This window comes from Epinephelus lanceolatus, chromosome 16 (assembly GCF_041903045.1).
Source record: "Epinephelus lanceolatus isolate andai-2023 chromosome 16, ASM4190304v1, whole genome shotgun sequence".
NCBI classification, from domain to species: Eukaryota; Metazoa; Chordata; class Actinopteri; order Perciformes; family Serranidae; genus Epinephelus; species Epinephelus lanceolatus.
In genome coordinates, this window is record NC_135749.1 from 1,389,441 (window position 1) to 1,401,462 (window position 12,022).

The 12,022-nt window shown below is 39.8% G+C and overlaps 1 pseudogene and 2 gene segments (V, D, J or C); 2 read left to right on the plus strand and 1 right to left on the minus strand.

Moving 5' to 3' along the window:
- Positions 1-4,467: 4,467 nt before the first annotated feature.
- LOC144467361 (Ig kappa-b4 chain C region pseudogene) lies at positions 4,468-5,916 on the plus strand (annotated as a pseudogene). Its single transcript, XR_013493604.1, has 2 exons — positions 4,468-4,561; positions 5,427-5,916. The product of XR_013493604.1 is annotated as an Ig kappa-b4 chain C region pseudogene (transcript).
- A 74-nt stretch (positions 5,917-5,990) lies between these two features.
- Positions 5,991-7,732, minus strand: LOC144467356 (immunoglobulin kappa variable 3-20-like). The segment is given in 2 exon segments: positions 5,991-7,415; positions 7,635-7,732. Coding segments are annotated over 2 exon segments (360 nt in total).
- Positions 7,733-9,535: 1,803 nt separating this feature from the next.
- LOC144467345 (Ig kappa-b4 chain C region-like) lies at positions 9,536-11,455 on the plus strand. The segment is given in 2 exon segments: positions 9,536-9,704; positions 10,949-11,455. Coding segments are annotated over 2 exon segments (504 nt in total).
- The last annotated feature ends 567 nt before the right edge of the window (positions 11,456-12,022 follow it).

Here is a 12,022-nt window from a genome sequence, read left to right on the forward strand (position 1 = left end):
AGATTAGTTAAGTTAGGTTAGTAAGTAGTAGCTTGGCTATATGTGGTGAACCTAACATTTGCTGTACATCTTGATGGGTGAGTTCTAGGCCTGTCTTTGTGCATGTGGCTTTGATAGCCAACTTAGCAGTTGTTCAGTGTAGGAGAGGCCTTTAATATGGCCTCCCTTGATGACTTTATTGAGGCACCCTCAGAGGAGTTGGTTGATCAGTTTACCAGAGATCAGCTGCTGAAACTTGTTCATTATTATAATATCAAGATTACTCCTGAGGATAAACACGTAAAGGAAAGTATTAAAAATGTTCTCAAAGCTACCTTGACTGACCATGATATTTTCAAGACCACAGGCCTCAACTGAACCTGCCGTTTTGCTGGTTGAACCATCCAAAGATTCCTCAAATCTGTCTCCTTCACTGTCAGATGCTGCTGTTCAGCTGAGTTAAAAGAGCTGGTGTTACAGGAAACGCAGTTAAACAAATGCTGTTGGAACATGAGCATTTCCTTAAGGAGCTAGATTTTAAACATTTTTGTGTTACCAAGCTTGGCCGAGTCTGAGCCATCTGGCATTGTTAACAATAGCAGGCTGGTTCCACCATTCATGGAGAAGAATGTTGAAGTATGTGCCAGGCTTGGACACTGCTTCTCCAAAGTGTGTTGGTAGAAAAGGCTCAGGAAGGCGATTCTGCTTTGAGCCTTCAACAAAGTGAGCATTATGATAAAGTTAAAAATGCTGTCCTCAAGGCTTATGAGCTGGTTCCTGAGGCCTATAGCCAACAATTCAGAAGCCTCAGTAAGCCTGATAAGCAAACTTATGTGGAGTTTACTGAGGAAAAAGTAACACTTTTCAATCGATGGTACTGATCGCAAAACAGAAAGCAGAAGATTTGACAAGGTTGATCTTGAACAATTTAAAAACTGTCTGCCTGATGTAATCTGCACATATCTTAATGTTGTCTCATAACACTAACTTAAATAAAGTGCAGGATGAGCCAAAGAGACAATGTGCTCGCAGATGCACTCTCAAGGTCGTGAGTATAATCACTGTTATTGATTCGATGGATTTGCATGTTTGCTTATTTAAAAGATGCCTCATATCAACCTGCTTATGGGAGGGGATGTTATGTATTGATGTTTGACCTGATTCCTCTTCTCTGAGGAGCTGTTGCAGGTCGACCTGAGAACTTCTCTCCACATGATCATGTGACCTCTGGCATCTGATAAATGCCCTATACTGGGCCACTCCCACTGTCTCTCAGCAGCACTGCTGTCCACCACCATTTGCCTCCTTTGTTCTTTTATTTTGTTAGATTCAGTTGTCAATAAACTTTATTTAAGTGAGCATACTTGATTTGATTTACATTCAAAATGTGATTCAGAGATGCCTGGCAATCTGTATTACCATCTGGACCTGATTAATAACTGAGGGAAGGGATGCAGATTTTGTGCTAAATAACAGGACAACATCAGCATAGAAGGTTAGTTTTTTGTATGTTGTTTTTGTTCGACTCTTTTTCACTGTGTGAACACATCCTGACTGTTGATATAGTGATAACTCTGACAGTAGTAAACTGCTGCATCTTCAGTCTGAACTCCACTGATGGTCAGAGTGAAGTCAGAGTTTGATCCACTGCCTGAAAAACAATCTGGAATCCCTGACTCTCTCTCATCAGTGTAGGAAATGAGCTTGAGTTGAGGAGTTTCTCCATTTTTATGTAGGTACCAGTTTACAAAGCCTGGTGCCCGCCCTAACCTGTTGCAACATAGTGATCTCCATAAACAGTTCATTCTAAGGCAATGAAAACACAATGATTCTTATTTTCAGGTGATTATACATTCAAGAAAACATACTTATTATATAATATAAAATTTCTGCTGATATATCCTCCTCATTCCTACACACTGGACTTTTTAAGCAACTTTGTGCTGCTCGCCTAACCTGGAAATACAGATGCCCCGCCCCCAGCAAATTCGAATTTGCTCTGCAGGGTGATCTGGCCCCCGACAAGCAGAGCCCGCTGAATTGCCTATCGGACCAATCAGATCAGTCTATCTGACAGAGGCGGGCTCTGGGCGGGCGTAACATGATGAAGACAGCACTGCACTGTTGGAATTGAAAAGTGCACAGCCAAGATGGCAGCTGCCAAAAGACCGCGTCCATTCAATTTAGCTGTGGAAGAAACGCTAAGCCAACTACACTTATCTTTCTCCTTGAGAGAGGAACAGAAGACTGCCCTAGAAGCCTTCACTTCCAGGAAGGATGTTTTTGCCATTTTGCCGACGGGATACAGCAAAAGCATAATATATCAGTTAGCCCCACTGGTCGGCAAACAAATGGGGCTTAGTGCAATGAATACGTCACCTTGTTTTTTGCTCTGATTGGCCATCATGCTATCCAGTTGTGTGCGGGGGCATTTAATATGTCTCAGTTAGCGCTGCCCCTTGGGTAGGAAGGGTGTATTGTGAGGGCCAGACTCAAAATCTTTCTAGATTTGAGTCTGGATTTCCAGGCTACTGCTCGCTATCAGAGATGGAAAACAAAAACTGAGTGAAACCACCTCTGACGCAGAATAAGATGGGATCATCCCGTTATGAAAGATAAAATTAACTGTTTTTCACTGAATCAACACAAGATGTGACTTTTCCTGTTAGAACTGTTAGAACGAGCATAATGTGAGCGAGTTCACTCAGATCAGGTCAGGACAATTATGTCCTCCCAAGGTTTTTGCAGGTACATGTCCCTACTGCCCATGTGCAAACATACACCCCTTAGTCAACAAAGTGATGTTGAGGTGATGTTCCATGCATGTCCTACCAGGGAAGCAAAAATGTTTTCTCACATATTGTCATATGCATGTTGAGTTTGTTTTATAGACATCGAGCAGAGCAAACAGCCTGCAGATTTACATTTGGAAAGAAGAATTTCTGTATGTGCTCTAACCTGAAAATATACATTTGAAATAGAAAATTAGATGATTTTTTGTGTTTGTTACACATCTTCAGTGAAGTGTATCAGTCTCTGCAGTAGCTTCCAGCTGCAGCAGTCACTTCAGTTTCTGTTCAGTCTGACTGAGGGAGGTTTTTGTACGACGCTTTTTCACTGTGTGAACAACTGCCTGTCAAGTGTTTTGATACTCTGACAGTAGTAAACTGCTGCATCTTCAGCCTGAACTCCACTGATGGTCAGAGTGAAGTCAGAGTTTGATCCACTGCCTGAAAAACGATCTGGTGCCCCCACTGCTCGTCGAGAAATTCCATAAATAACCAGGTTATGAGCTTCTCCATCTCTTTTTTTATACCAGAATACGCAAGGGTATAACGGAGAACTGCCACAACCAGTATCAGGATCATGACTGGTCCTACAGCTGATGGTGACGGAGCCTCCCAGAGCAGAGCTCACTGCTCCAGGCTGAGTCACTGTGACCTGACCTCTGGACTCTGAGGATACAGAGACAAAAACATAAAGCAGCGTCATGGTTTTGTGGTCTTCATTTCAGAGGGACGGATGGTGATAGAGGAGAGGAGTTTGATTCTCTGGACTTTACCTGTGAAGCAGCAGCAGAGGAGAGTCCAGATGAGGACGGAGGTCAAAGTCATGTTTTTGATGAAGAGGAGGATTTCTGTGGCTTCTGTTGTCATGAAGGACAGCTGTCAGTCATCCAGTGTTCAACTCTCAGGACTATAAACTCTCCCAGAGCACTGGAGCATGGTGCTGCTGATGCAAAGTGGCTCTCTATGGAAATGCTCTGACTGACTCCAACAGGGACTTGGATTACTCTGATGATGCTGTTTATCAATGGATCAATACATTTATCAGAGGATTGATCAGGAATATGTCACTCATCATTTACATGTGGATTTGCTTTGATGACTGCAGAAAGATTTTCGTTCACAACGTCTTCTGTCTGGTTTCATTTAATGTGAGAGGGATCAATTTTACTTTCAGACAAATTTAACAATAAAGATGTAAAAATGTGATTAATTCTGAAACATTGTGACACTGTTTGATAACTATAATGTTAAATAGTAAATTCTTTTCAAAAGAGGAAGTGTTGTTGTTGAGTTTGTTGTGTTCAAAGTCAGAGAGCCGTGTCTCTGTACAGTCAGAAGTTTTTGTACGACAGCTCCATCAGTTTGTATCACTGTGGTTGACTTTTGGTGGAGGAACCAGACTGGATGTTGGAAGTAAGTTCAATCTTTAACACATTTTATTGAGTGACAGGAAACGTTTTCTTTTTTGCGTCTGTTACTTGTCAAGAAAATGAAATTGGTGGTTTTACATTTCAACTTGTAATTCTTGGCCAGCTGTTGTGTATCAAACAAAGTTCACTTTGTTTTTCAAATGAAATGATAAATATAACTACCATAATAACTCAGTGGAGCAGAGAGTCATGTGTTTCAATTTTTAGATTAAAGTTGGAATTTGAGGACTTGTAGTTGAAGTTTTGTCAGACAAAGTCAGAGAGCCGTGTCTCTGTACAGTCAGAGGTTTTTGTACGACGACTCAAAACAGTTTGTATCACTGTGGTACACGTTCGGTGGAGGAACCAGACTGGATGTTGGAAGTAAGTTTCTGCACAAATATTAAATCACTTAAGGTTTTAATTTCAGTGTCTGAATATTTGTAGTAGATATAAGTTTCCATTGGACTGATCTAAATCACTTTCATTGTTCATTTCTCCTCTTTAACCTTGAAGTTGAACTCAAAGCACTTTTACTGAACTTCTCTTTAAACATTCAGTTGAATTTGTGAAATGTGAACAACTTAAACTGTAGGAAAGATTAGAGAACAACACTCGTACTTTATACATGTTTTAAATTCAGCCTTTAAAACTGTTTTGAAGTTGAGTTGAAATGATTTCAAACCCTGAGAATGAAGCAGAAATGCTGCCAAATCTCTGATCTTGTAAAATGGCTCAAATTGTCTTTTAACCTCAGTTTGAAATAATGTTGACTCTTCTCTGATGCTATTTGTGTTTTTCAATCTGTCTGATGAACAATTTAAATTTGGTGGTGAGTTATTTTTGGCTGATAATGTCCTTTAACAGTGGATCTGATTGACTTTTGTCCTGTTGAGAGTTTGGACAGTAAATATGTTTGTATAAATGTACCAGGACTTTGAACTAAAGAATATATGAGTGAAAATATATTCAGTGTTGATAATGAAGCTGTGATTCTTTTATTTCCAGTGTAGTTTGATATCTCTCAGGTCATATGAGGACTCTTTCTGTGCTGATATGCATGAGAGGTTTCTGAAAGGGAAGTGAAACAATGTGTGAGTGAGTGAGTGACTGGTGGAGCAGAAAAAGCATCTGACAGAAACTCCTTCAAGGAGAAAATCCGCTCTCACACAGTAAAGGTGTCCAAGTGTCTGGTGTTTGATTGACAGCTGTGTGGTCCCTGTCCTCTAAGCTGATTGGTGTCTCCTAGGTGATGTCCGTCCCACCCTGACGGTGCTGCCCCCCTCCAGAGAGGAGCTGCAGCAGGGGAAGGCCACGCTCATGTGCCTGGCCAACAAGGGCTTCCCCTCAGACTGGAGTCTGGCCTGGAAGGTGGACGGCAGCAGCAGCAGCAGCAGCAGCAGCTGGGAGGAGAGCAGGAGCCCCGGGGTGCTGGAGAAGGACGGCCACTACAGCTGGAGCAGCACCCTGAGGCTCCCTGCAGACCAGTGGGGGAAGGTGGGCTCTGTGACCTGTGAGGCCACCCAGGGCTCCCAGACTCCGCTCTCAGAGACACTGAGGAGAGACCAGTGTTCCCAGTCCTGACCTGACTCACTGGGACTCTGCTACTGGTTTTACTCTGCACTCTGGAACTATCTCTGTCTTTCATTTGACATCTTTCAATAGCAATATTTACCAGCTTGTTGCAATGTTTCAATATTATTTCACTGTTTCCACATAATAAAGACGTGTTCATCAAATCACTTGTTTTCATCTTTATTATTTTCAAAGTGTCTGAATGATTTTCTCTTCATAGTAACAGTAACTTTATTAAATCCAGAGGAAAAATAAGCTGATAAAGATCCTGTAAGTTCTCTGTGATGAATTCAGAAAGAAAGTTTCAGAATATATGATATAGGTCTATTTTTACTGAACATTTTAAGAGTTCATAAACTCAGACAAAACTCCTCATTATTGTTTGATTAGTACAAACAGTGATGGTAGTAGTATAAGTCCATCATCTGTTGTCACAATGGATATGAATGCCTTCATGACTGTAAAACTTATTCTGCTATAGTCATTACAGATTTGTCTGTAATAATAAACCTTTGGAACAAAACCCATGGTAGGAACATTTCAATGATAAATCATCCAATCAGCTCTCATTACTGAAGTGTCTTTATAGTAAGGACTGTAATATTGGAATTACTTCAGGCGTCTCCAAAGAACATGCATTATTATTTGAATTAAACAACAAAAGTCAATAACATGTTTGTTAAATCTGAAATAAATAGCAGTATATCATCTGCATAGAGAGAAATAAAATGAGTTTGATCTACAAATTTTAACTGGGAAATATTTACATCCTGTTTCTGCTGAAGAACCACAAAGAGAAATAAGGAGATGACAAAAGGACAGAATTTAAATGTGACTGATTTACATACTCCATAAATAGTTTTTTGGTGTAATGTATAAAATACATATTTTTGTTGGAATGCAAAACACACAAAATGGCTCAAATATGTTGGACACATAAGTAATTGTACAACATGAAAAAAAAACATTGATATCAACTGTTGTTATTTATTTAAAAAATGAGTTCCTTAAAGATCCAATGAAAAATGGTAAGATTTAAAATATATAATATTTACATTCATACATTCATGTGTTATCATACTCTATGAATTAAATTATTATTATTCTATTATGAATCATTAAATTATTATTCAACAGAGTTAAGCTTTGATGTGCAGCAGAATGTTAAAAGCCTGATTAAATAAAATATATATAGTGTTTTTTATACAGTATTTTTAGATAATAAATGTTCTAAGTGAATTATTTTTAACCGCATTTTTTGTTCTGAGCAAAACTTGTGTTGTTTTAGTTTCAGTACAGCTGTTGAGTCAGATCAGTTCCTCTCCAGCTGAGGGAGGTTTTTGTACGACGTTGTATCACTGTGTGAACGGGAAGCTGCCACTCTGCTGACAGTAGTAAACTCCTGAATCTTCAGCCTGAACTCCTCTGATGGTCAGAGTGAAGTCAGTCCCAGATCCACTTCCACTAAAACGATCTGAAACTCCAGACTGACGAGTTGTAGCTCTATAAATCAGGAGTTTAGGAGCTTCTCCAGGTTTCTGAAGGTACCAGTGGAGGTAGTCACTTACACTTGTACTGGTTTTACACGTGATGGAGACAGTTTGTCCTGGAGCAACAGACTGAGATCCAGGAGACTGAGTCAGGATGATTTCTCCTGATGAATCTGAAAACATGACAAAGAGGAGAAGGGTTATTGAGACAGATCCAGCTTGGAGAAAGATGATCAACATCCAAACAGAAGAGTCTCATTTCTTTAACATGGAGAATAGATGGAAGAAGGTAAATGCTGCTTGTTTCAGTGTTTCTCCATCAGAGCAGAACATCATTGTGGTGAACCTGGTTGCATCCTGAAGCAAAGTTTTCAGACAGAAGAGAGTCTCACCCTGAACAAGGAGCCCCAGGGTGGCCAGCAGTAGAATCAGTGACATCATCATTGTGCTGCCGGTGTGTCAGTGGCTGTGAAAGGCCTGGACAGCCACTGATCAACACTGGCCTCTTAACGGCTGGGAGCAGAGAGGCAGGACACATATGCAAACACACAGAGTCAGTCAACTGGAGCTGTCCTCAACATATCAGGCTGTTTCCTCTTCACTACTGGGAGTATTGCCCCTAATATCTACATGGTAGTATGGCCTTTTTGACAATGATTTATTTTATGTCCTCCAAGCTGATAGTAAAGCAGATATAACTCTGTTATGGGACATTTTATGTCTCATTAAACTGAACCTTTGAAATATGTAATCAAGATTCATACTTTGTTTTGGTTGACAACAGAGTGTATGAAGAGTGATGTGAAAGGCCCCAGTCTACAAAAAGATTTATATGTAAATGCAGATGGTTTTTGAATTAAGTCTACAGTAATTCATATACTGTTTACACAGTGGATCTAATGCTGAAATAACAGAGGTAAAAAAAAAATGACAAATAGATTCTAAAAAGACAGGAAGAGATGTTCATCAAGTAAGACATGAAAAGATGATTCCAAATTTCTAAATGACATTTTGATTTTCTTACATATTGAAAATATTTTGTTTAAACTACTTTATCTCAGTTCAGTGGAATGTGGATTCAAAACAAAATACTTGATGTACATTTAAAATGCATTTGAAAGAAGTCAGACAAGCTGCAAATGTTCTGATATGACTGGTAACTTTAAACAGAGATTAGATATTGTGATGCATAATAAGGTGTCGTCAGCATAGAAGGGGAATTATTTTATCACTGTGAATGACAAAATGCCAGATATGCTGTGTGCAAGTGTGTGTGTGTGTGTGTGTGTGTGTGTCCTCAGTGAAGTGTATCAGTCTCTGCAGTAGCTTCCAGCTGCAGCAGTCACTTCAGTTTCTGTTTAGTCTGACTGAGGGAGGTTTTTGTATGACGCTTTTTCACTGTGTGAACACAACTGGACTGTTGTGATAACTCTGACAGTAGTAAACTGCTGCATCTTCAGCCTGAACTCCACTGATGGTCAGAGTGAAGTCAGAGTTTGATCCACTGCCTGAAAAACGACCTGGAATCCCTGATGCTCGACTGCTAGTATAGTAAATGAGCAGTTTAGGAGTTTCTCCATCTCTCTGTTGGTACCAGGCTAAACATGGTGGTGAGCAAGGAACACTCTGACTGGTCCTACAGCTGATGGAGACGGAGCCTCCCAGAGCAGAGCTCACTGCTCCAGGCTGAGTCACTGTGACCTGACCTCTGGACTCTGAGGATACAGAGACAAAAACATAAAGCAGCGTCATGGTTTTGTGGTCTTCATTTCAGAGGGACGGATGTTGATAGAGGAGAGGAGTTTGATTCTCTGGACTTTACCTGTGAAGCAGCAGCAGAGGAGAGTCCAGATGAGGACGGAGGTCAAAGTCATGTTTTTGATGAAGAGGAGGATTTCTGTGGCTTCTGTTGTCATGAAGGACAGCTGTCAGTCATCCAGTGTTCAACTCTCAGGACTATAAACTCTCCCAGAGCACTGGAGCATGGTGCTGCTGATGCAAAGTGGCTCTCTATGGAAATGCTCTGACTGACTCCAACAGGGACTTGGATTACTCTGATGATGCTGTTTATCAATGGATCAATACATTTATCAGAGGATTGATCAGGAATGTGTCACTCATCATTTACATGTGGATTTGCTTTGATGACTGCAGAAAGATTTTCGTTCACAACGTCTTCTGTCTGATTTTATTTAATGTGAGAGGGATCAATTTTACTTTCAGACAAATTTAACAATAAAGATGTAAAAATGTGATTAATTCTGAAACATTGTGACACTGTTTGATAACTATAATGTTAAATAGTAAATTCTTTTCAAAAGAGGAAGTGTTGTTGTTGAGTTTGTTGTGTTCAAAGTCAGAGAGCCGTGTCTCTGTACAGTCAGAGGTTTTTGTACGACGACTCAATCAGTTTGTATCACTGTGGTTGACTTTTGGTGGAGGAACCAGACTGGATGTTGGAAGTAAGTTCAATCTTTAACACATTTTATTGACTTACAGGAAACATTTTCTTTTTTCGTTCAGTTTCTTTGTCAAGAAAATGAAATTGGTGGTTTTACATTTTAACTTGTAATTTTTGGCCAGCTGTTGTGTTTGAAACAAAGTGCACTTTGTTTTTCAAATGAAATGATAAATATAACTACCATAATAACTCAGTGGAGCAGAGAGTCATGTGTTTCAATTTTTAGATTAAAGTTGGAATTTGAGGACTTGTAGTTGAAGTTTTGTCAGACAAAGTCAGAGAGCCGTGTCTCTGTACAGTCAGAGGTTTTTGTACGACGACTCAATCAGTTTGTATCACTGTGGTACACGTTCGGTGGAGGAACCAGACTGGATGTTGGAAGTAAGTTTCTGCACAAATATTAAATCAGTTAAGGTTTTAATTTCAGTGTCTGAATATTTGTAGTAGATATAAGTTTCCATTGGACTGATCTAAATCACTTTCATTGTTCATTTCTCCTCTTTAACCTTGAAGTTGAACTCAAAGCACTTTTACTGAACTTCTCTTTAAACATTCAGTTGAATTTGTGAAATGTGAACAACTTAAACTGTAGGAAAGATTAGAGAACAACACTCGTACTTTATACATGTTTTAAATTCAGCCTTTAAAACTGTTTTGAAGTTGAGTTGAAATGATTTAAAGCCCTGAGAATGAAGCAGAAATGCTGCCAAATCTCTCATCTTGTAAAATGGCTCAAATTGTCTTTTAACCTCAGTTTGAAATAATGTTGACTCTTCTCTGATGCTATTTGTATTTTTCAATCTGTCTGATGAACAATTTAAATTTGGTGGTGAGTTATTTTTGGCTGATAATGTCCTTTAACAGTGGATCTGATTGACTTTTGTCCTGTTGAGAGTTTGGACAGTAAATATGTTGTATAAATGTACCAGGACTTTGAACTAAAGAATATATGAGTGAAAATATATTCAGTGTTGATATTGAAGCTGTGATTCTTTTATTTCCAGTGTAGTTTGATATCTCTCAGGTCATATGAGGACTCTTTCTGTGCTGATATGCATGAGAGGTTTCTGAAAGGGAAGTGAAACAATGTGTGAGTGAGTGAGTGACTGGTGGAGCAGAAAAAGCATCTGACAGAAACTCCTTCAAGGAGAAAATCCACTCTCACACAGTAAAGGTGCCCAAGTGTCTGGTGTTTGACTGACAGCTGTGTGGTCCCTGTCCTCTAAGCTGATTGGTGTCTCCTAGGTGATGTCCGTCCCACCCTGACGGTGCTGCCCCCCTCCAGAGAGGAGCTGCAGCAGGGGAAGGCCACGCTCATGTGCCTGGCCAACAAGGGCTTCCCCTCAGACTGGAGTCTGGCCTGGAAGGTGGACGGCAGCAGCAGCAGCAGCAGCAGCAGCTGGGAGGAGAGCAGGAGCCCCGGGGTGCTGGAGAAGGACGGCCACTACAGCTGGAGCAGCACCCTGAGGCTCCCTGCAGACCAATGGGGGAAGGTGGGCTCTGTGACCTGTGAGGCCACCCAGGGCTCCCAGACTCCACTCTCAGAGACACTGAGGAGAGACCAGTGTTCCCAGTCCTGACCTGACTCACTGGGACTCTGCTACTGGTTTTACTCTGCTACTGCTCTCACTCTGCACTCTGGAACTATCTCTGTCTTTCATTTGACATCTTTCAATAGCAATATTTACCAGCTTGTTGCAATGTTTCAATATTATTTCACTGTTTCCACATAATAAAGACGTGTTCATCAAATCACTTGTTTTCATCTTTATTATTCTCAAAGTGTCTGAATGATTTTCTCTTCATAGTAACAGTAACTTTATTAAATCCAGAGGAAAAATAAGCTGATAAAGATCCTGTAAGTTCTCTGTGATGAATTCAGAAAGAAAGTTTCAGAATATATGATATAGGTCTATTTTTACTGAACATTTTAAGAGTTCATAAACTCAGACAAAACTCCTCATTATTGTTTGATTAGTACAAACAGTGATGGTAGTAGTATAAGTCCATCATCTGTTGTCACAATGGATATGAATGCCTTCATGACTGTAAAACTTATTCTGCTATAGTCATCACAGATTTGTCTGTAATAATAAACCTTTGGAACAAAACCCATGGTAGGAACATTTAAATTATAAATCATCCAATCAGCTCTCATTACTGAAGTGTCTTTATAGTAAGGACTGTAATATTGGAATTACTTCAGGCGTCTCCAAAGAACATGCATTATTATTTGAATTAATCTACAAAAGTCTGAAAAGTGTTTGTTAAATCTGAAATAAATAGCAGTATATCGTCTGCATAGAGAGAAATAAAATG